Source organism: Pan paniscus, chromosome 16 (genome assembly GCF_029289425.2).
Source record: "Pan paniscus chromosome 16, NHGRI_mPanPan1-v2.0_pri, whole genome shotgun sequence".
Classification (NCBI taxonomy): Eukaryota; Metazoa; Chordata; class Mammalia; order Primates; family Hominidae; genus Pan; species Pan paniscus.
Window position 1 is genome coordinate 75,690,538 of NC_073265.2, and position 24,118 is coordinate 75,714,655.

Here is a 24,118-nt window from a genome sequence, read left to right on the forward strand (position 1 = left end):
AAGCCGGCCGGGTGTGGTGGCTCATGCCTGTAATCCCTTTGGGAGGCCGAGGCAGGCAGATAACGTGGTCAGGAGATTGAGACCATCCTAGCTAACACAGTGGAAACTTGTCTCTACTAAAAACACAAAAAACTAGCCAGGGGTGGTGGCACATGCCTGTAGCCCCAGTTACTTGGCAGGCTGAGGCAGAAGAACCGCTTGAACCCGGGAGGTGGAGGTTGCAGTGAGTGGAGATCGCACCACTGCACCCCCGCCTGGGCAATAGAGCAAGACTTCATCTTAAATAAAAATAAAAATAAGCCAAGCCTACTGAAATAACAGACCTGTGCTACTCTGGCCCACAAAGCCCCTTTTACTTCCTTGTTTTCTGTGTAAATCATTATTGCTTATTCTTTTGTTCATCTTGCTGATGTTACTACAAGATACGTCTGCAAAGACGAGTTCTGAAGACTAAATATGGAGGGAGGCACAGCCCCTGGGTCTCTTACCAAGTGAATACCCTTGCCTGTCCTTTCGCGGTAATCTTTCTCCATGACAGGAAGTAGAGCTCTGCCATTCCATGTACATCTCTGATCATCCAACTCCTTCCTCTTGCATTCTTAAATATGGCTGCCTGTGTTCTCATTGCAGAGCTCCTCTGACAAGGAGTCCATCCTGACCATCCTCAAGGTCCTTGGAGATCTGCTTTCTGTTGGTGAGTAGGCCATGCCCTCATGCTTTCATATGGCGGATGTGGAGCCTGCTGGCTGTGATCTCTCCCAGGCACTTCTGTGACCTGGGGGTTTGCTCTTGCTTCAGTTTCCTGTGAGAGGCAGCATCACTAGCCCATCTTTTTTCTCTAAGGTTAATAAGACCCAAGTAACCTGGACTGTTTGTACTTGCACTCCTCAGTCTTCTCACCCGACACTGAGGAGGAAATTAGATTTAGTAGTAACCCTCCGTGGTTCTACCCCTCTTCTCGCCCTGCTCGCTTCCATTGTGACCTATTTAAGAGAGCTGAGTATCAGAAGCTGCTTTGGCTATTTGAAGTAGAGGCAGGAATATCAGGCAGAAGCTGAACCTGAAAGCATGTAAGCATCACGTTTTCAGAGATAAGATAACAGAGTTGACTACATTGGAATCAACTGGATTAACCGGAGCATGCTTCTATTCGCTCAAGTTCTTACTGAGATTTTTGAACATTCCAACATTCACTCAATTTGCATTTTTATGTATGCTTGCCTCATTACTTTAGAAAGAAATATTAACACTGAACAGGCAATATCAGAAATAAATGACACTCCAGACCCATAGATCCTCAGGATTATGGTTTCAAGAGGAAGGGGCCCATCGTATTGGGGTCTTTCCATGGTTTGTGCTGCGTTCCACTGGCAGGATGACTTACATTTAGTCTTTCACGTGGGGCCTGTGTAAGTGAAGTCACTCGTCTTCTGGAATAGTGCTGTCTTACATTTGTCCAGAGGTGTCTGAAACTCTTAAGACAAAACCTTGAAGTTCTCCCTCTGATAAGGTGGTGATTACTTTGCCTCTTGCAGAGAATGCTACTTTTCATTAGGACAAAAAATCAGATGGTCGTCTTTGATAATGTACCACCCTGTTGGCCACCTTGGTTAAGTCAACTTTGCCCCGTGCATAGAGAGAATCAACCAAGGCCAAGTTGTAATGAAATCGTTGCTTTTGAGTTTGTCCTTGGGCAAGGTGGAGGAGATCCCTGTTCAAAATTGTACTTAGGTAGAAAGACCAATAGTTCGTCATAGCTCTAGACTGTCTTCAAAATTCCCTAGATAGGATGATTGGATGTTTCTTTCTCAAGGGACTACTGCAGTGGTTTCTGTAATTTTCTTCCATCAGTTTCTGAAGGCTAGCATCAGAAAATCATTATGCCATCAATACAATGATTCCAGATTAGGCCATCATCCCAATCCTTGTTACAGAAGATTCAAATGTATAGCAGAGGGATACTGATATTCTCTCTTCTAAGTATATGATTACTCAAAAGCCTATATGCATATTTACATACATGTACACACATGTATACATACATATACTGAATATTCAACAGAATCTCAGATAAGCTCTATTTATTACAGCTGTTGCAGCTGAACACAACTAGGTTCTTAAATATTCCACTATTTTCCCATTTCACAACCCTCTTCCCTTAACTGATAGTACAACTTTAACACAGGTTGCTTCAAGAACTACATAATTTTATGTAGTTGAAATGAACTAATTCTTGCTCTGTCTCTAGCTGGGAGGTCTGTCTTCTGCTCCAAGGAAAATGGGGATTATTACTTGTGGCTCATCTTTCCTCCGGTTTCCCCTCAGGCACAGACCGGAGAATTCACTACATGATCAGCAAGGGTGGCAGTGAGGCTCTTCTGCAGACCCTGGTAGACACAGCGAGGACAGCTCCTCCAGACTATGACATCCTCCTGCCTCTCTTCCGGCTGCTGGCCAAAGTTGGCCTAAGAGGTACTCGTACTCTAAGACCTAAAGCTGACTGAAAAGGCACTTCTAGGGTTGTTATCATGAGTGCAATTTGGGAAGCTTTGGTGGAGTAGCACAGGGAGAAAGCGGCAGGGAGGTTCTGGACAACTCGATGGTGATGGCAGGACCAGCCCCATAGGAGAGGCCATTTTGTTGACTTTGATGTCAGCTCATCCAAGGTATGGTGCTCAGGACAGAGCCCAGAACAAACATGGGCTACATGGGGCATGGATAATATGGGGGAAAGGAGGGGAGATACTCCAATGCAGTTTTTAATTATTTTAAAAATAAATGGAACATGTCTAAAAGTTGCATCACAAAGTTGTGGAGAAAAAGGAACACTTATACACTGTTGGTGGGAGTATAAGTTAGTTCCACCATTGTGGAAAACATTGTGGTGATTCCTCAAAGACCTAAAGACAGAAATACCATTCAATCCAGCAATCCCGTTACTGGGTATATACCCAAAGGAATAGAAATAATTCTATTATAAAGACACCTGCATGCATTTGTTCATTGCAGCACTATTCATAATTACAAAGACATGGACTCAACCTAAATGCCCATCTAGACTGGATAAAGAAAATGTGGTACACATACACTGTGGAATACTATACAGCCATAAAAAAGAATGAGATCATGTCCTTTGCAGGGACATGGGTGAAGCTGGAGGCCATTATCCTTAGCAAACTAAAGCAGAAACAGAAAACCAAATACCTCATGCTGTCACTTACAAGTGGGAGCTAAATGATGAGAACATATGGACACACAGAGGGGAACAACACACACTTGGGCCTGTCAGAGGATGGAGGGTAAGAGGAGGGAGAGGATTAGAAAAAATAACTAATTGGTACTAGGCTTAATACCTGGATGCTGAAATAATCTGTACAACAAACCCCCATGACACAAGTTTACCTATGTAACAAACCTGCACATTTACCCTTGAACTTAAAATAAAAGTTAAAAAAATAAAGTCTATTATATAAGTGTCCTAGTTTCCTAGAGCTGCCATACGAATTGCCACAAACTGATTAGCTTAACGTAACAGAAGACTGTTAGGAGGTCAGAAGTCCAAAATCAAGGTGTTGGCTGGGTTGGTTCCTTCTGGAATCTCTGAGGGAGAATCGGTTCCAGGCCCCTCTCCTCTGAGGGTTGCCAGAAATCCTTGGTGTTTCTTGGACTATAGATGCATCACTCCTATCTCTGCCTGCATCTTCACGTGGTGTTCTCCTCTGTATCATTTCCTCTTTGTGTAAGGACATCAGTCATAGGATTTAGGGCCCACTCTAATTTGTAATAAAATCTGCAAAGATTCTATTTCCCAAAAGAATAACATTCTGAGCTTCTGGGTGGACATGAATTTTTGGGGGCTACTATTCAATCCACTACAAGTCACACAGAAGTGGAACATTCCTAGTTGAAGGGAAGATGGAAGAAGGGCCTAGAGTTCTTTCCATTTAGGCTCCATAGTCATTTCTCTTTCACCAAGGAAAACCCTGAAACATTTCCCTAAAACTCTAGAAGTTCTTGGAGCACAGTTTAAAAGCATGGGCACTCAGGACTCATGCAGACATTGCAAACGAGTCACAAGTGTTAAGTTCTAATTGTGTGCTGAGTCTTATATAGGTCACAGCTGAGAAGCTCAGATCCTCTGAAAAGTGGGCCTTTGATGTCCAGTGCTATCAGTGGCAGCCAAATGCCCAGGGGTTCTGGAGCACTCTTCCTTTCAATATTTGGATCTCCACGCTGAGTCCATTCAACATTCTGCTGATAATGATGGAGAACTAGGCTTTTGCCAACACCTGCATGAGCGTGTCCCAGAAAAAATCAATACAATTCGTTTGGTGAATATTCAACAGATATTTACTGCATGTCTCCTAGGGCCAGGTGCTTTAGGCACTAGGAACACCATGATGACCAAGGCAGTTAAGGACCTGCTCTCATGGAACTTATGTTCAAGTGAAGAAGGCCAGCAAATCAACAAATAACTTGATGATAGCAGACTATGATGAGGGCTGTAAGAGGAAGCAAGAGTGATGCTACTTTAGACTGGCATGGTCAGGAGAGGTGACATTGGAGCTAAAACTTGAAGAATGAGAAGTCAGTAAAGCAAAGAGTGAGCCAGGTGGACTCCAGGAAAGGACCACAGAGACTTGATATATACCTCGGTCATAAACGGTATAAGCTGGAGAGTCAGACATGGGTTTCAGGCCTGGCCCTGACACTTATTAGCTGGGTGACCTTGGGCAAAGTACTTAAACTTTCTGAGCATTGTGCCCTTATGTATAAAATAGAGCTATCTGTATAGTTGGTCTTCCATTTCTGTGGGTTCTGCACCCATGGATTCAGTTAACCTTGGATTGAAAATATTTTTAAAAATTGTATCTGTACTAAACATGTACAAACCTTTTTCTTTTCATTATTCCCTAAGCAATACAGTTTAACAACGATTTACATAGCATTTACATTAGATTAAGTATTATAGTAATCTAGAGATGATGTAAGGTCTGAGGATGTGTGTAGATTATATGCAAATACTACACCATTTTATATCAGGGACTTGAGCATCTGTGGATTTTCGAATCTGTGGGAATCCTGGAACCAATCCCATGTGGACACTGAGGGATGACTCTACTTAATTCCACGGTGCTGTGAGGATTAAACAAAGTATTGCATGTCACATGCTTATCATATGTTCAGGGCCCTGGCAAACTAGGGTCATACAGGTTTTATAGGAGAAAGAGAGATGAGAGATACACCAGGCCAGTGATTTCCAAGTTATTCACCTTGATATTACTATTGTAGTGATTACATCACCACAGTTTCTGCCATCAAGGGGTTATAGTCCTTGACACTGACATTCAAGTTGCCATGGGCTGACCTGAACAGAACAGAAATGAGGTTGGCTGCTCATGAAGGAATGGGATAGATATCTCTTTTCTGATGAAGGGAATGGGTTATGTAGGTTTAGTTACAACCTCTTTGCTGGTGTCCTTTAGTCCAGAGGTACATATCAGTAAACCAGGTTTAGGATTTTATTTCTGTTTTACTCATTTCTACCTCTGACAAATCTGATAGTGATGTATTCTTGCAAAAACAAACAGGATGATTTAGACATCACCCATTGACAGGTATCATAGTGGGGGCAAAGAACAGAAAATAAGTATTTCTTTTTTAATGCTTATTTTCTAATTATTAAAATAATGAGGACTATTTGTAACACTAGGTATCAGGTTATTTGGAACAGTAATTTAGAAATATTAGAGGGGAAATAGGGGGCATTCCAAGATGGCCCAATAGGAACAGCTCCAGTCTGCAGCAACTAGCGTGACTGATGCAGAAGATGGGTTATTACTGCATTTCCAACTGAGGTACCTGGTTCATCTCACTGGGGCTGGTTGGATAGTGGGTGCAGCCCATGGAGGGTGAGCTGAAGCAGGGCAGGGCGTCGCCTCACCTGAGAAGCACAAGAGGTTGGGGGATTTCCCTTTCCTAGGCGAGGGAAGCCCTGACAGACTACCTGGAAAAATGGGGGCACTCTCACTTAAATACTGCACTTTTCCCACGGTTAGCAACCTGCAGACAATGTAATTCTCTCCTGTTCCTGGCTTGGCAGGTCCCACACCCACGGAGCCTTGCTCACTGCTAGCACAGCAGTCTGACATCAATCTGTGAGGCAGCAGCCTGGCTGGGGGAAGGGTGTCCGCCATTGCTGAGGCCTGACTAGGTAAACAAAGCCAGGAAGCTCCAACTGGGTAGAGCCCACCACAGCTCTTCAAGGCCTACTGCCTCTAGACTCCACTTCTATCGGCAAGGCATAGCTGAACAAAAGGCAGCAAACAACTTCTGCAGACTTAAACATCCCTGTCTGACAACTCTGAAGAGAGCAGTGGTTCTCCCAGCACGGTGTTTGAGCTCTGAGAACAGACAGACTGCCTCCTCAAGTGTGTCTCTGACCCCCGTGTAGCCTAACTGGGAGACACCTCCCAGTAGGGGCCGACTGACAACTCATGTAGGCAGCTGCCCCTCTGGAATGAAGCTTCCAGAGGAAGGATCAGGCAGCAATATTTGCTGTTCTGCAGTATTTGCTGTTCTGCAGCCTCTGCTGGTGATACCCAGGCAAACAGGGTCTGGAGTGGAACTCTAGCAAACTCCAACAGACCTGCAGTTGAAGGACCTGACTGTTAGGAGGAAAGCTAACAAACAGAAAGGAATAGCATCGATATCAACAAAGATCATCTACACCAAAACCCCATCTGTAGATCACCAACATCAAAGACCAAAGGTAGATAAAATCACAAAGATGGGGAGAAACCAGAGCAGAAAAGCTGAAAATTCTAAAAATCAGAGCATCTCTTCCTTTCCAAAGGATTGCAGCTCCTTGCCAGCAACAGAACAAAATTGGATGGAGAATGGCTGACGAGTTGACAGAAGTGGGCTTCAAAAGGTCGGTAATAACAAACTTCTCTGAGCTAAAGAAGGATGTTCGAACCCATTGCAAGGAAGCTAATCTTGAAAAAAGATTAGGCGAATGGCTAACTAGAATAAACAGTGTGGAGGAGACCTTAAATGACCTGATGGAGCTGAAAACCATGGCACAAGAACTTCGTGACACATGCACAAGCTTCAGTAGCCGATTCGATCAAGTGGAAGAAAGGGTATCAGTGACTGAAGATCAAATTAATGAAATAAAGTGAGAAGACAAGGTTAGAGAAAAAAGAGTAAAAAGAAATGAACAAAGCCTCCAAGAAATATGGGACTATGTGAAAAGACCAAATCTACATTTGATTGGTGTACCTGAAAGTGATGGGGAGAAAGGAACCAAGTTGGAAAACACTCTTCAGGATATTGTCCAGGAGAACTTCCCTAACCTAGCAAGGCAGGCCAACATTCAAATTCGGGAAATACAGAGAACGCCACAAAGATACCCCTCGAGAAGAGCAACCCCAAGACACATAATTGTCAGATTCACCAAGGTTGAAATGAAGGAAAAAGCGTTAAGGACAGCCAGAGAGAAAGGTCAAGTTACCCACAAAGGGAAACCCATCAGACTAACAGCGGATCTCTTGGCAGAAACCCTACAAGCCAGAAGAGAGTGGGGGCCAATATTCAACATTCTTAGAAGAATTTTCAACCCAGAATTTCATATCCAGCCAAACTATGCTTCGTAAGCGAAGGGGAAATAAAATCTTTTACAGACAAGCAAATGCTGAGAGATTTTGTCTCTACCAGGCCTGCCTTACAAGAGCTCCTGAAGGAAGCACTAAACATGGAAAGAAACAACCACTACCGGCCACTGCAAAAACATGCCAAATTGTAAAGACTGTTGATGCTAGGAAGAAACTGCATCAATTAACGGGCAAAATAACCAGCTGACATCATAATGACAGGATCAAATTTACACATAATAATATTAACCTTAAATGTAAATGGGCTGAATGATCCAATTAAAAGACACAGACTGGCAAATTGGATAAAGAGTCAAGATCCATCAGAGTGCCATATTCAGGAGACCCATCTCACATGCAAAGATGCACATAGGCTCAAAATAAAGGGATGGAAGAAGATCTACCAAGCAAATGGAAAGCAAAAAAAAAGCAGGGGTTGCAATCCTAGTCTCTGATAAAACAGACTTTAAACCAACAAAGATGAAAAGAGACAAAGAAGGCCATTGCATAATGGTAAAGGGATCAATTCAACAAGAAGAGCTAACTCTCCTAAATATATGCACCCAATAGAGGAGCACCCAAATTAATAAAGCAAGTCCTTAGAGACCTACAAGACACTTAGACTCCCACACAATAATAATGGGAGACTTTAACACCCCATTGTCAATATTAGACAGATCAACGAGACAGAAGGTTAACAAAGATATCCAGGACTTGAACTCAGCTCTGCAGCAAGCAGACCTAGTAGACATCTACAGCACTCTCCACCCCAAATCAACAGAATATATATTCTTCTCAGCACCACATCACACTTATTCTAAAATAGACCACATAATTGGAAGTAAAGCACTCCTCAGCCAATGTAAAAGAACAGAAATCACAACAAACTGTCTCTCAGACCACAGGGCAATCAAATTAGAACTCAGGATTAAGAAACTCACTCACAACCACACAACTACATGGAAACTGAACAACCTGTTCCTGAATGACTACTGGGTACATAATGAAATGAAGGCAGAAATAAAGATGTTCTTTGAAACCAATGAGAAAAAAGACAAAACATACCAGAATCTCTGGGACACATTTAAAGCAGTGTGTACAGGGAAATTTATAGCACTAAATGCTCACAAGAGAAAGCAGGAAAGATCTATAATCAACACCCTAACATCACAACTAAAAGAACTAGAGAAGCAAGAACAAACAAACGCAAAAGCTAGCAGAAGGCAAGAAATAACTAAGATCAGAGCAGAACTGAAAGAGATAGAGACACAAAAAACCCTTCAAAAAATCAATGAATCCAGGAGCTGTTTTTTTGAAAACAGCAACAAAATTGATAGACCACTAGCAAGGCTAATAAAGAAGAAAAGAAGAATCAAATAGATGCAATAAAAAGTGATAAAGGGGATATCACCACCGATCCCACAGAAACAGAAACTACCATCAGAGAATACTATAAACACCTCTACACAAATAAACTAGAAAATCTAGAAGAAATGGGTAAATTCCTGGACACATACACCCTCCCAAGACTAAACCAGGAAGAAGTTGAATCTCTGAATAGACCAATAACAGGCTCTGAAATTGAAGCAATAAATAGCCTACCACCAAAAAAAGTCCAGATCCAGATGGATTCACAGCGAAATTCTACCAGAGATACAAAGAGGAGCTTGTACCATTCGTTCTGAAACTATTCCAATCAATACAAAAAGAGGGAATCCTCCCTAACTCATTTTGTGAGGCCAGCATCATCCTGATACCAAAGTCTGGCAGAGACACAACAAAAAGAATTTTAGAACAATATCCCTGATGAACATTGATGCAAAAATCCTCAATGAAATACTGGCAAACCGAATCCAGCAGCACATCAAAAAGCTTATCTCAATGATAGACTGGATTAAAAAAATGTGGCACATATACACCATAGAATACTATGCAGCCATAAAAATGATGAGTTCATGTCCTTTGTAGGGACATGGATGAAATTGGAAATCATCATTCTCAGTAAACTATCGCAAGAACAAAAAACCAAACACCGCATATTCTCACTCATAGGTGGGAATTGAACAATGAGAACACATGACACAGGAAGGGGAACATCACACTCTGGGGAATGTTGTGGGGTGGGGTGGGGGAGGGATAGCATTGGGAGATATACCTAATGCTAGATGAGAACTTAGTGGGTGCAGCGCACCAGCATGGCACGTGTATGCATATGTAACTAAGCTGCACATTGTGCACATGTACCCTAAAACTTAAAGTGTAATTAAAAAAAAAAAAAGCTTATCCACCACGATCAAGTCAGCTTCATCCCTGGGATGCAAGGCTGGTTCACCATACACAAATCAATAAATGTAATCTATCACATAAACAGAAGCAAAGACAAAAACCACATGTTTATCTCAATAGATGCAGAAAAGGCCTTCAACAAAATCCAGCCCTTCATGCTAAAAACTCTCAATAAACTAGGTATTGATGGAACATATCTCAAAATAATCAGAGCTATTTATGACAAACCCACAGCCGATATCATACTGAATGGGAAAAACCTGGAAACATTCCCTTTGAAAACCAGCACAAGACGAGTATGCCCTCTCTCACCACTCCTATTCAACATAGTGTTGGAAGTTCTGGCCAGGACAATCAGGCAAGAGAAAGAAATAAAGAGTACTCAATTAGGAAAAGAGGAAGTCAAATTGTCCCTGTTTGCAGATTACATGATTGTATGTTTAGAAAACCCTATCGTCTCAGCCCAAAATCTCCTTAAGCTGATAAGCAACTTCAGCAAAGTCTCAGGATACAAAATCAATGTGCAAAAATCACAAGCGTTCCTATATACCATTAACAGAGAGCCAAATCATGAGTGAACTCCCATTCACAATTGCTACAAAGAGAATAAAATACCTAGGAATCCAACTTACAAGGGATGTGAAGGACCTCTTCAAGGAGAGCTACAAATCACTGCTCAGTGAGATAAAAGAGGACACAAACAAATGGCAGAACATTCCATGCTCGTAAATATGACAAATCAATATCGTGAAAATGGCCATACTGCCTGAAGTAATTTGTAGATTCAATGCCATCCCCATCAAGCTACCAATGACTTTCTTCACAGATTTGGAAAAAACTACTTTTTAAAGTTCATATGGAATCAAAAAAGAGCATGCATTGCCAAGACAATCCTAAGCAAAAAGAATAAAGCTGGAGACATCATGCTACCTGACTTCAAACTATACTACAAGGCTACAGTAACCAAAACAGCATGGTACTGGTACCAAAACAGATAGACTAATGGAACAGAACAGAGGACTCAGAAATTACACCACACATCTACAATGATCTGATCTGTGACAAACCTGACAAAAACAAGAAATGGGGAAAGGATTCCCTATTTAATAAATGTTGCTGGGAAAACTGGCCAGCCATATGTAGAAAGCTGAAACTGGATCCCTTCCTTATATCTTGTACAAAAATTAATTCAAAATGGATTGAAGACTTAAATGTTAGACCTAAAACCATAAAAACCCCAGAAGAAAACCTAGGCAATACCATTCAGGACACAGGCACGGGCAAGGATTTCATGACTAAAACACCAAAAGCAATGGCAACAAAAACCAAAAGAAACACATGGGATCTAATTAAACTAAAGAGCTTCTGCACAGCAAAAGAAACTACCATCAGAGTGAACAGGCATCCTACAGAATGGGAGAAAAATTTTGCAATCTACCTATCTGACAAAGGGCTAATCCAGAGTCTACAAAGAACTCAAACAAATTTACAAGAGAAAAACAACACCATCAAAAAGTGGGCAAAGGATATGAACAGACATTTCTTAAAAGAAGACATTTATGCAGCCAACAGACACGTGAAAAAAATGCTCATCATCACTGGTCATCAGAGAAATGCAAATCAAAACCGCAATGAGATACCATCTCATGCCAATTAGAATGGTAATCATTAAAAAGTCAGGAAACAACAGATGCTGGGGAGGATGTGGAGAAACAGGAATGCTTTTACACTGTTGGTGGGAGTGTAAATTAGTTCAACCATTGTGGAAGACAGTGTGGTGACTCCTCAAGGATCTAGAACTAGAATTACCATTTGATCCAGCAATCCCATTACTGAGTATATACCCAAAGGATTATGAATCATGCTACTATAAAATACATGCACACATATGTTTATTGTGGCACTGTTCACAAAAGCAAAGACTTGGAACCAACCCAAATGTCCAACAATGATAGACTGGATTAAGAAAATGTGGCACATATACACCATGGAATACTATGCAGCCATGAAAAAGGATAAGTTTATTTCCTTTGCAGGGACATGGATGAAGCTGGAAACCATCATTCTCAGCAAACTGTCACAAGGACAGAAAAGCAAACACTGCATGTTCTCACTCGTAGGTGGGAATTGAACAATGAGATCAGTTGGATACAGGGCAGTGAACATCACACACCGGGGCCTGTCGTGGGGTGGGGGCAGGGGGAGGGATAGCATTAGGAGAAATACCTAATGTAAATGATGGATTGATGGGTGCAGCAAACCAACACAGCACATGTATACATATGTGACAAACCTGCACGTTGTGCACATGTACCCTAGAACTTAAATTATTTTTTAAAAAAGAAAGAAACATTAGAGGGGATAATTTTATTTTCTTAAAAATGTGTTTTGACTTTTTATTATGAAAACTCTCTCTCATGTAGAGAGATGGCCTATTATATACCTAAAACTTAGTTCTAACCAATGTTAACATTTTGCCGTATTTTCTTCACCTATTTATTTTTATCTGAAATATTTTAAGAGAAATTGCAGGTTAGCATTTTCTTCCTAAATCCTTTCAAGTGCATTTCTTTGAAAAGAGACATTTCCCTACATAATCACAATACCATTATTACAAACCTAATAAAATTTAAAATACGTGTGTAATTTATATTCATTCCAATTTCTCCAAATGTTCCCAACTGTCTTTTACAGACATAGTCAAAGCAAGATCCAATCCAAGTTGACATACTACATTTGAATGTTATATTAAGAATTATATTAATGTTAAGAATATTCAATATTCTTAATTCTAGAATTGTCTTAAAGGAACAACTTTATTCCCAATTGAACTGTGGTTAATGTATGAGGACAACCTAAATATAGGGGCTTGAGTGTTATTCAACCCACAAGCTTCCATGTAAATATGTGTAGCCTGAATTAGCTCTTTTGATTCATTTGGTTCTAGTGGGGACATATTTAGCAGCATTTGTCACTAGGTCTGAAAAATGTCTTTGGCTATGATTATCCTCCTCCTTCACCATCTTCCCCTTCCTCCACTCTACTCATTGTACAATCCAGAATCAATGTGAAGTGCAATTAAGATAGATTGATTTGTGTTCTTAGATAAAAAGATTGGACGGAAGGCCCTGGAATTGGAAGCCCTTGATGTGACATTGATTCTGGCCAGGAAGAACCTATCCCATGGCCAGAATCTCCTCCACTGTCTCTGGGCTCTGCGTGTGTTTGCCTCCAGTGGTAAGTGACTCTATTGTGGCTCTCGGGGATGGCTTCCAAACCTGGGCTGGGACACATGGAAACTGCATGAGGGTCTGGTTGGAAGAAAAGCATGGGTGAGAGATACACATGGTGGTCCCAGCCAGGTAAATAAAAGAGGCTGACAATCCAGAGGCTGTGGAGGTGAGAAGTTACTTCATCATCTTCTCCTTAGCTGGGTAGAGCTCTTGAGTCTGCTCCTAGAGATGGACTTCAATATTGTTTCTCCTTGGCAGTTACACATTACAGCATTGTAGGCTTTTCTATTCGTACTACAAGGTAAAAAAAGATCTATGACAGGAGAAGGGCAGACTTTATTTAGTCCTTGTCACACTCAAGTGTTATATCTGGGCAGAATGACTCTCACATCACAAATCTCCCTACCATATTCCTGAAATTACTCATTGATTACAACATCCCTTACCATTTAAAAAAACCCATGATCCTTCTCAACAGGGTCCTCCAGGTAATTATTAGGAACATCATTGCTCAGTTGATATTTATTTGCTATCTCTTGATTTGACTTATTTCTAATTATCATAGAAATTTTGTATTTAGACCCATAATTTTATAGTTTTGAAAAAGAAACTTTAAAGAGTAAAGCAGGGCCAGGCATGGTGGCTCACGCCTGTAATCCCAGCACTTTGGGAGGATGAGGTGGTCAGATCGCTTGAGCCCAGGCATTTGAGACCAGCTTGGTCTCTACTAAAAATACAAAAACTTAGCTGGTCATGGTGGCATGTGCCTATAGTCCCAGCTACTTGGAAGGCTGAGGAAGGAGAATCACTTGAGCCCAGGAAGTCATGGCTGCAGTGAGCATTAATTGTGACCCTGCACTCCAGCCTGGGTGACAGAGTGAGACCTTGTCTTAAAAAAATAAAAAAAAGTGAAGCGATTGCTTGAATTCATACAGATAAAAAGTCAGGAGGGTGGAATTTCTAACTCCAGAGCTCATTTTAATTCTATTCCATATGGGAACTTTTTATTAATACATTAGATCCTATACCTCCTATCTCATATGTAATGAGCATAGACTTTCATTTCTCCTTTCCGAATTCCCTTCCTATGAAATGAAAGTGACAATTATTTAGAGGTTATATAGTTGATAGGGGAAAGAACGTGGGCTTAGAGCCAAAAAGACCTGAGTTTGACTGTGGTTCTTTTTTTAATGAGTCATAAAGCATGAATACTTACCCTGTTGAACCTCAGTTTCATCCTTTACAAAATTACAGTAGTAATAATGATTACCATTACTCTGCTAGGGCTGCCTTAATGCCTTAACAAAATATCACAGTCTATGTGGCTTAAACAAAAGAAATGTATTTTCTCACTTTATTTTTTTAATTTTTTTTTATTTTTTTGAGATGAAGTCTCACTCTTTTGCCTAGGCTGGAGTGCACTGGTGTGACCTTAGTTCACTGCAATCTCTGCCTCCCAGGTTCAAGCAATTCTCTTGTCTCAGCCTCCCGAGTAGCTGGGATCACAGGGACCTGCCATCATGCCTGGCTAATTTTTATATTTTAGTAGGGACAGGGTTTCACCATGTTGGTCAGACTGGTGTTGAACTCCTGATCTCAGGTGATCTGCCCACCTTGGCCTCCCAAATTACTGGGATTACAGGCGTGAGCCACCATGCCCTTTTTTTCTCACATTTTTGAAGGCTACAGTTTGGAGCTCAGAATGTCGGCAGATTTGGTTTCTACTGGCCCCTCTCTTTGGCTTTCAGATGGCTGGCTGCTCCCTGTGTCCTCACAAGGTCTTTCTTCTATGCTTGGGCATCCTTGATGTTTCTTTGTGTGTCCAAATTCTCCCTTCTTATAAGGACGTAAGTCCACATTAGACTAGGACCCACCTTAATGGCCTCATTTTAACATAATTCCCTCTCTAAAGGCCCTATCTCCAGATACAGTCCTACTCCGAGGTACTGAAGATTAGGGCTTCAATGTATGAATTTAGGAGTGGACACAACTAGCCATAATGGAGCTCATAGACTTGGTAGATGGGGTGAATAGGAGAATGTTCATGGGCATGTTTGTCACATGGCAACTGCTTGATAATTGCTAGTTTCTCTTCCCTGCCCTATGCTTTTCCCTTAGTCTTTTGAAATAGTAGAATGAGTACAGATATGGGGAGTTAATAGGTGACTTTTTATTTCTAATTACCCCAAGAACTACTAAAATGCCTGATTTTTTTTCTTTTCTTTCTTTTTTCTTTTTTTCTTTCTTTCTTTTCTTTTTTTTTTTTTTTTTTAGACAGTCTCGTTCTGTCACCCAGGCTGGAATGTAGTGGCATGATCTTGGCTCACTGCAGCCTCTGTCTCCTGGGTTCAAATGATTCTCGTGCCTTAGCCTCCCGAGTAGCTGGGATTACAGTTGTGCACTACTACACCTGGCTAATTTTTGTATTTTTAGTAAAGACGGAGTTTCACCATGTTGGCCAGGCTGGTCTTGAACTCCTGACCTCAGGTGATCCACCCACCTCAGCCTCCCAAAGTGCTGAGATTATAGGTGTGAGCCACTGTGCCCGGCCACAATAACCTGATTTTCATTGGTAAATTCTCTTAATAAACATGGAGGATTCATAAAAAGAAGGTATTTCTGGGGGAATAATGGGATAGATGCTTGAATCCTTGTTCACAGACGGAGCCTCTACTCACCCATCTCCCGTATATTGACCTGAACACCAGAGAGCATTAGGGAAAGGCTGAGTAGATTTGTATACACCCATCTCTAATAAAGGAAAAGAAGAACTGTGGCTTTATATAAAGGACAACTCTCATTAATGAATAGACAGAAGGTGTGCCACCCACATTTGCAGTGTGCCAGCAGAGCGAAATTTGAAGCATTTCCTGGTTTCCTAAAGCATAAATAGGCTGAAAAACTTGCCTTCCTTAAATATAATGGTTATGGAGATTTAGAAAAATTCCTTCAGCTGAGTTCTGAGAAGTCCTGGGATTTTCCTGTGGGTATGAGGAGGTGGCTATCTGATTCATCTTCTAAGCCTATGTTGATTGTACCAACTCACTGTTCCATAAGGTATTTAAAAAAATTATACTGTCACTCTCCATACATTCACTTTACTGATGAGAGGCAAGCAGAGTTCAAGAAGCCTGCGGATTACTATCTTTTCTGTCAATTGTTAGCCACTGTTGAATGTTCCAGCAAAGCTTTCTAAACAGCTCCTATCTTCAGAAGGAGTTGGCTGGAACCCTAATGGGGCTGTGAGAGCCAATGAACCCTTTAGACGTTCTCAGATGGCCAATGAGGATGTTCACAGAGCTGCCGGAGCTCTAACCTCGGACAGGCATCCACAAAGGTGAACTCAGTGAGGATTTCTTATTGTTATCCTCTTCCAATTTCAAGCCTAAAATCTTCCATGTTAGAATCAGTGCTTTTAAAATTAACTCCTCCCTTACTCAATACCATAATTTTTTTAAATTACTTGCCAAGAGTTTTCTCTAGTCTGTTTTCCCAATTCGGAAGTAAGAGCTGAGTGAGTAGCCACAAGAGTGGAAGATTGATGGGCAGGACTAGGATGCCAAATCTCTGAATTTTGATCCAGGCAATTACTTCATGTACTAGCCTCAGGAGGGACATATGCATGGACGATGTTCCAGGAACCTGCACTCTGCAATAGCAAAGACATCAGCCTCAGTCTCTATCTGAAAGACTGTAGTGAGATGAGGAGTCTTCAGATTTCCATTTAGCTTCCTTTCCTGAGGGTTGGAGCGATTCAATATCATCCACCCTTGTTTCCCTCTCTTTGCTTCTCTAAGACCTCTTGTTCCCACTCACTTTTCTCAGATCAAGGCTAGCCTAAAGCACAAGGCATTCATAGGTCTTTGTCTTAAAAACACAAGTCCAGTGGAGGAAAGACAGACGAGAGTGTCTGTGGACTCCTCTTATTTTCTGACATGAGCAGAGCTCTACCTAAAGTGATCTAAGTGGAATAGGGTACTGGGAATGTTGGAGAGACGCTGGGGCATCCTTGGAGGGAAGAGTAACATCCAAAAGTTGTATTTACCTAACCAGATACCTCTTTGGAGTTTCTTTCTATCATTCAGATCTATGAAAATGTTTTGATAATCACCCAATTGGCCAAAAAGGCAAAAACTTCCCAGTCTAGTTACTGCTGAGCAGGAAGAACTGATTCTTCATTTGACATTCTAGTTGGGGCACAGTCAAGTCATTACCTTAGTCATGGGAGACCCGAGAATGACATTATAGAGGAATGTGCAACCAGGGTGGAAAAGAAAGGGAGCTATCTTGTTTATCAAGTTGCCCCTTAAAGATTTAAAGGAGTCAGTCCAAGTTGTCTTGAGCCTTAACTCATCCACTTGTGACCATAACTACTGTGCTTTTGTTTTTCTTAGTCTCCATGGGAGCCATGCTGGGAATTAATGGAGCCATGGAACTGCTTTTCAAGGTTATTACTCCTTACACCCGAAAGCGCACCCAAGCAATCAGGTACAGAGTGCCATGTAATACTTCTGCCCCTTTTGTAACAGATGGAGAGATGGAGATTGCCCTACATGTATTTTCATGATGCTTCCAGCTCAGTTTAATGGTCATTTGTCCTTTGGAAATATGGTACCATGTCTTTATCCTTTCGCAGTTTACATCCCTCCACACCCATGAGTCATTTCCTCTAATTCTCATCATAACCCTGAATGGGTATATTATTATTCTCTTTTTCAGACGAGCAAGTTAAAATAAGTTGAGAGCCTTATCCAAGGTCACTGTGGTAGCAATAGTAGAGTTGAGATTTGATTCCAGATCTTTCAGACTCGAAACCTCATGTTCTTTTTGCCTGAAGTCCTCAGGTATATACTTTTTACTCACAGCAAATCTGCCATAAATAAATATAATCCTCAAAAGACATTTCATAAATGACAGGGTCTCTAAAGAGACAGCCAGTTAAACTTCTGGCATGAGTTCTGGGCCTTATAATAGTCCATCATGGTCATGTGCTAGTCTTGAGATGTATTTTTATGATTGGAAAATGAAACTCAGCCTGTTCTCCCTGCCTCTGCTTGCTGGAGTGGAGTGAATCATCAGGTTAAAAAGGGAGATGGTTAGACATGAAGGCTTTAGAGATATTCGGGACTATTAAGATCTATCATTTATGGGAGTGACTCAGCGAGGACCTTGAAAGAATATTAGAAGAAATTCAGCCAATTTCCAAGATAGAGGGGATCATTTGGCAAGTAACATTTCCATGCCCAACCATGATATTTTCTGCATCCCAGCGTCAATCTTAGGCTCATGTTCCACCTGATTATTTTTCTCTTGGGTCACTACAGTTATGCCATTATCATCCATTCTCACCTGCAGCTCTCTACACCAAGCATTTCATAGAGTGAAATACATTATATCTCAGTGAAAAAAAATTCTCATCCAATAAGTTGAGAAATACTGGATTGAATGCTGGTTTCTTTACTGTAAGACTTCTCAGAGCCTTTGTAAAGCCAATACATATTGAGAATATCTGTTATTTAGTATACCCTGATCCAAAATTGATTTAGTCAGGGAACTGTGGTTTTTTTTTTTTTTTTTTTGAGATCACCTTTTTTAGGGGAAGGAGGGGGTCAGTGTTTTATGTCTCTCATTTTGGAAACATCTTCTCCAGGGTGTGAATTTATTGCAAGGTGGAATTCAATTAAATTCTGCTAAGAACCCTCATCTAGTAGGTAAAAAACTTCAAAATAAAAAACTCAGGGACCAAAAAAATTTATTTTCTATAATTATATTTTACTCTGTCTTAAATTTACATTTATGTCAGATAACAAGAAATATAAACCAGTGTCTTATCAGGAATCTAAGTCAAATTAGTGAGTCTTTGGTTCATCCAGGGATTTCACTCTTCTCCCCCCACTTCCTGGGGTACATCTGAGTTCTAAGAAGCCATGGTAGTGCTGGGGTGTTGATGGAAAAACACAGACTGTCCTCAATCATCTCATGTGCATTTGGACATATATATGACTTGGATATGTCTCATTTTTATCATTGTGTGCAGGCCTTTGCTGCTGACATCTGCAGTCTCAACATGTTCTTTGGTTACCAATCTATGAACTTTATCTTTCTGCCCTATTCACAAGGCTTCTTCTAATCTGATGCTGTCATAATTCAGCTGTTCAGAAGGTCAGGAATATCTGGTTTCTTCCTTTAGATTTTGTGAAAATCTTGGTGATATCTGCTGGGCTCATCCACATACGGGTCTCACTCAGTCTTCTCCTCTGCCACTTGGGTACCATGTTGTTTGGAAGGCTCCCCTAGGAAGCTCTTCCCACATAACCATGGGTATCAAGGCACTAGGTCTCTTCTTTCTGGGGTGCTCACATAGCTTTTATTGTCTTCCTCATTCAGGCCAAACTTGTGGGGTAGCGGGGAGAAATCAACAAAGCATAGAAACCTCTTCCTCAGAGACTCACACTAGTTGCCATTTTTAATGCTTTCTTTTCCTCCTGCAAAGGGAGTTGAATTCAGGCACAGATCTGATCAAAGTGTCAGAGGCAAGTGGGAAAGTAATACCAGGGATTAAGGGAGTGGGAGTAGGGTGCTCCCAATCACAAAAGGAGCCTTCCAGGGATTCCAGGCATATTTCTACATGTCTGATTTGTTCTGTAAATTTTGGGCAAGATGGTTTTCCTTCTTCAGTCAAATGCCATATTAAAACCAAACCTCTGTAGGAAAGAGGCTTTTCCACCAACCGTTACAATATAGCTGTCATTGGCATGGTGTTTATGAGGTGCCCTGCACTGTGCTAAGCTCTTAGCATGCATTACCTCCTTTGAGCCTCTCATCTGCTCTGCAAGGTGGGTGCTATTATTGCTATTATTGCCCCCAATTTTACCGGAAAATAAATTGAAACTGAAAGAAGTTAAGTAACATGCTGGGTTTTAAGTGAGAGAGCTGGGATTTAAATCCTGTCTGATACATGAGCCTCAGCTCTTAAGCCACCACTGGCGAATCTTATACAGTCTATTTCCAGCATTTTATTTCTACAACCATCATATGTAAGACGATCATATGCAGTTAAAGTTTGCTTAAATTTCTTTTCCATCTAAATGGCTTATACCCATGGAACAATTTGCTTAATGATAGAGGAGTCTTACTCCTCCATCAGTTGGTTATTTCCTCTCAAAGGCTAAATATCTATTCCCTCTGCTTTTGAATTCTTTCCCAAAGCTACCTTGTTTTCTATCTTATCCTTACTCATCAACAGCAAGATAAGAACAAAGGTAGTGACATTGGAAGGCCTGCTCTGTAAGCCTCCTTCTACCAGATTCCTTGGCGAGTCATTTAACTTTTCTTAACTAAACTTTGACATTTCTTAAAGCATGAATGTCAAGTCTTACCTCCTAGGTTTATTGTGGGCAATAAAAAATAATGTGTAAAGACATCATGTGCTTTGACATGCTATGACATTGTTAATCATTATTAATACAAATACTATGGGATGTCTGGTTGCCTGCTGCAGATCAGATGGCAGAGGCTGGGGAAGAGTCTGGAGATGAGAACGTTCTGCCAATTTCCATCTTTCACAAACTCCATCCTGAGAGTAGTAACTAAGACATACCAAAATGAATTCTACTCAAGCCATTTGGTTGACAGAACCTGTGGGCTCAAGGCGGGTCTTGCAGGGAAGGGATGAAGTCGCATGTCAGGGGGCATGGATAGCTCTACTAAGTATCATCCTCCAAATGCTAGCATGCTATGGGAGAGTTATTCTGGGATGCCTTTGTAGGAGCAGATGCCCAGTGTTGTGTCATGATGACTCCTCCCTCCTGTGGAGATTAGACCTGCCCTACTTCTCTAGCAGGAACCTAAAATTAGATGTGCAGCTGTCCTCCAATGAAGCTCTGTCTCCAGATAGTACTCAGGGCAAGATTTACAACAGAAGCTCCAACCACATACTTGCTAGAGAGAAGTGACATGAAGAGCAATGTCACTAACCCTCTGTGGCCTTGTGCCAGCCCTCAGCCCAGGGCAGGCAGCTATTTCAGGCCTCCTCCACTTCCCAAATACCCAACATGCTGCACACACTTGTGTTGGCTTGTGCCAACTTCCTTCCTTCGGCTCCTCATGAGTCCCATGCTAGTGGGAACAGTTATGGTCAGACTTAAACTGTTATGATAGCCCTCTAGTTGGTCTCGCTTCACTTCAAAGCCATCAGAAATGTGCCTCAGCTTCCCTTTCCAGAGTGGTTTCTCATTCCTACTCTCATCTCTCTTTCCAGCCAGCTATCTCTGAGTGTGGCATTCCCTCTTCTTCCCCAGGTCTCTCCCTTCCTCTGGAATGCCATGCTGCCTTGTGCAGTGGTAGAAGTCTTACCCAGTCTCCAGACTTCACTGGATGCCACCTGCTCCATTTCATCAGAGAAAAGGAATCTACTCTCCTCAACCATCCTCCAGAGATTTGTTCAGACCTTCTTTCGACATGCATTCTATTGGACTCTGTACTATATTGGCCTGGGTGTCTTTTCTCCTCCCTAAATTCTGTACTTCCTAAAGTAGAAATCAAATTATATGTATCTTGTTATTTTCCATTCCTCCTAGCCCAGTGCCTAGATAATAATAGGCTCTTAATTAAATTTAAACGAGGCTGAGCATGGTGGCTCATGTCTGTAATCTCAGTGCTTTGGGAGGCAAAGGCGGGAGGACCGCTTGAGGCCAGGAGTTTGCGACCAGCTTGGGCAACGTAGGCAGACCTTGTCTCTACAAGAAATTAGTTGGATGTGGTGGTGCACACCTGTAGTCCCAGCTACTCAGGAGGCTGAGGTGGGAGAGTTGCTTGGGTCCAGGAGTTTGAGACTACAGTGAGTCATGACTATGCCACTGCATGCCAGCCTGGGGGACAAATTGAGATCCTGTCTTAAAAATAAATAAATGAGGGCTGGGTATGGCGGCTCATGCCTGTAATCCCAGCACTTTGGGAGGCTGAGGTGGGTGGATCACCTAAGATCAGGAGTTTGAGACCAGCCTGGCCAACGTGATGAAACCCTATCTCTACTAAAAATACAAAAATTAGCTGGGCATGATGGTGGATGCCTGTAATCCCAGCTACCTGGGAGGCTGAGGCAGGAGAATCACTTGAACCCAGGAGGTAGAGGTTACAGTGAGCCAAGATCACGCCACTGCACTCCAGCCTGTGAGACAGAGTGAGATTCTGTCTCAAAAAAAATGATTAAATAAAATTAAATAAATATATTGAAAAGAAATATTAAAAAAAAATTATTGGTGAATTTCCTATGTAGTAATGAATGAAAGCCAGAATGTACTGCGTAGGTGCTATGCTAGGCACTTCATATTTGTTACCTTTTTTTCCCCCTGATCCCAGGCTGGCTGCACATGCAGGGTTCTGCCCCATCCAAACATGTCTTAAACATCAGTTGGCACACCTCCCAAGAGCTCTATTGCATGAGGGAATGAGGTGCCTTCTGGGAGAGAACTCATTCTGAGAGACTGCGAAGCAGCAGCCACCAGCTTGAAAGGGAGCAAAGTTTCTCTCACTGGAGGGAAGAAAAAAGTTCAGAGATTGGAGAAGGGAAAGATCTGAATTGGAGGGGCATGTGGGGACAGCATTCACATTAAAACTTTGCTGTCTATTTGAAATAGGCTTCTAGTGTTTGGTCTGTTAATGAACTCAGCTGGGGCTTAAACTTTTCTGGGGGTGCCTTTTTATAGAAGTAGGGAGGAGGAAATGACACTGGGCCAGAGTGTGCTACCTCTCGCTCGTTTGTTCCACTGTGGACAAGCTTGTTTATCTGCACTAAAGCTGTCTTTGAGCTGTCCAAACTCACTAAGTAGGGAAATTTATTGAGGCAAAGACAGATTACTTGTCTGCGACTGACTCATCTTGTGACCTTAAGAAAGCTTGTGATTACTCCACGTCTCAACACTTTCTGCTGGAGGCTGTCCCTTTGTGCCGTCATTCCCAGGATGGGCCTGAAGATTTTGATAATAATAAGGAACATTTCCACTGGCCACGTGCTTGACCTTTTCCAAAGTACAGCCACATCCCCTCTGATCCTTTTGGATTCTCACAGTGTAATATTGAACCCAACCTTTGAAACTGGGTTATCAGATGTTATCATCAGTGTGTCTTCCAGGATTTTAAACTCTGCTGGCTTGCCTTGCTTTATAAATATCATAGCCAATTGGAAATGGGTTGGATCTTCCTAGCAGAGACCAGGTCTTGAAGCCCATTGTATTCTCTGACCATTGCTCCACACTTCCAGAAAGAGGACTCGGGCTGCCCACAGGCTGGGATAGCGTCCTTACCGCTCACCTTCATTTTCTCTGGAGCTGCCCCAAGGACACACAGGAAGTCAGGAAGTGTTTTGCTCAAGACCATGCTGGTCTCACCCTCACAGAGGATAACATCTTTAGTATCCCCACCTTCTCAATGCCCTCTTAGGTTTTCAGCAGGAAGGTCATGCTATGATTTATCTCTTTACCCTCAGGGTCAGTCTCATGTTATGAGATTGTGGAGGTCAGAGTACCTGGGCTTAAACACCTTGGCAACGGGAGGAGATGGATATGTTTGGTCTTCAAGCAAGCTTCATAAGCAAATTCTTCACCTTAGTCTCCTGTTGGCTGTCCTAGTAGCTCCTTGTTCTTGGAATAGTGTTAGGTGATATTCTCCCTCCAAAGGACCAATCTTCCAGGGCCTCCCTGGCCTTAGAATTCTGCCTGAGTGCAGGATTACTGGGCATTGCTTTGTTGGCAGCCCTTTCTGGTGATTTCATCTGCAATTTATGAGCTAGAAAAAATGTCCTGCTTCTCTTCTCCCTGCCCCCAAATCACTCACTGCCTCTGCCCAAAGCCGGGTCTTCTGGGCTTTCTCCAATCATCACTCCATTCCACTTTATCTGATCATAGTAGCTGATAGATGAGTGAGACTCAGCCAGAGCTAATGGAT

At 41.9% G+C, this 24,118-nt stretch overlaps 1 protein-coding gene across 1 annotated transcript in view; it reads left to right on the forward strand.

Moving 5' to 3' along the window:
* AGBL1 (AGBL carboxypeptidase 1) overlaps positions 1–24,118 on the forward strand; it is a 595,764-nt gene that overhangs the window by 61,417 nt on the left and 510,229 nt on the right. The window contains exons 2-5 of the mRNA XM_055098914.2: positions 631–694; positions 2,326–2,472; positions 13,047–13,178; positions 17,569–17,662. Of these exons, the coding sequence (XP_054954889.2) occupies positions 631–694; positions 2,326–2,472; positions 13,047–13,178; positions 17,569–17,662 (437 nt within the window). The remainder of the gene's footprint in view (positions 1–630; positions 695–2,325; positions 2,473–13,046; positions 13,179–17,568; positions 17,663–24,118) is intronic.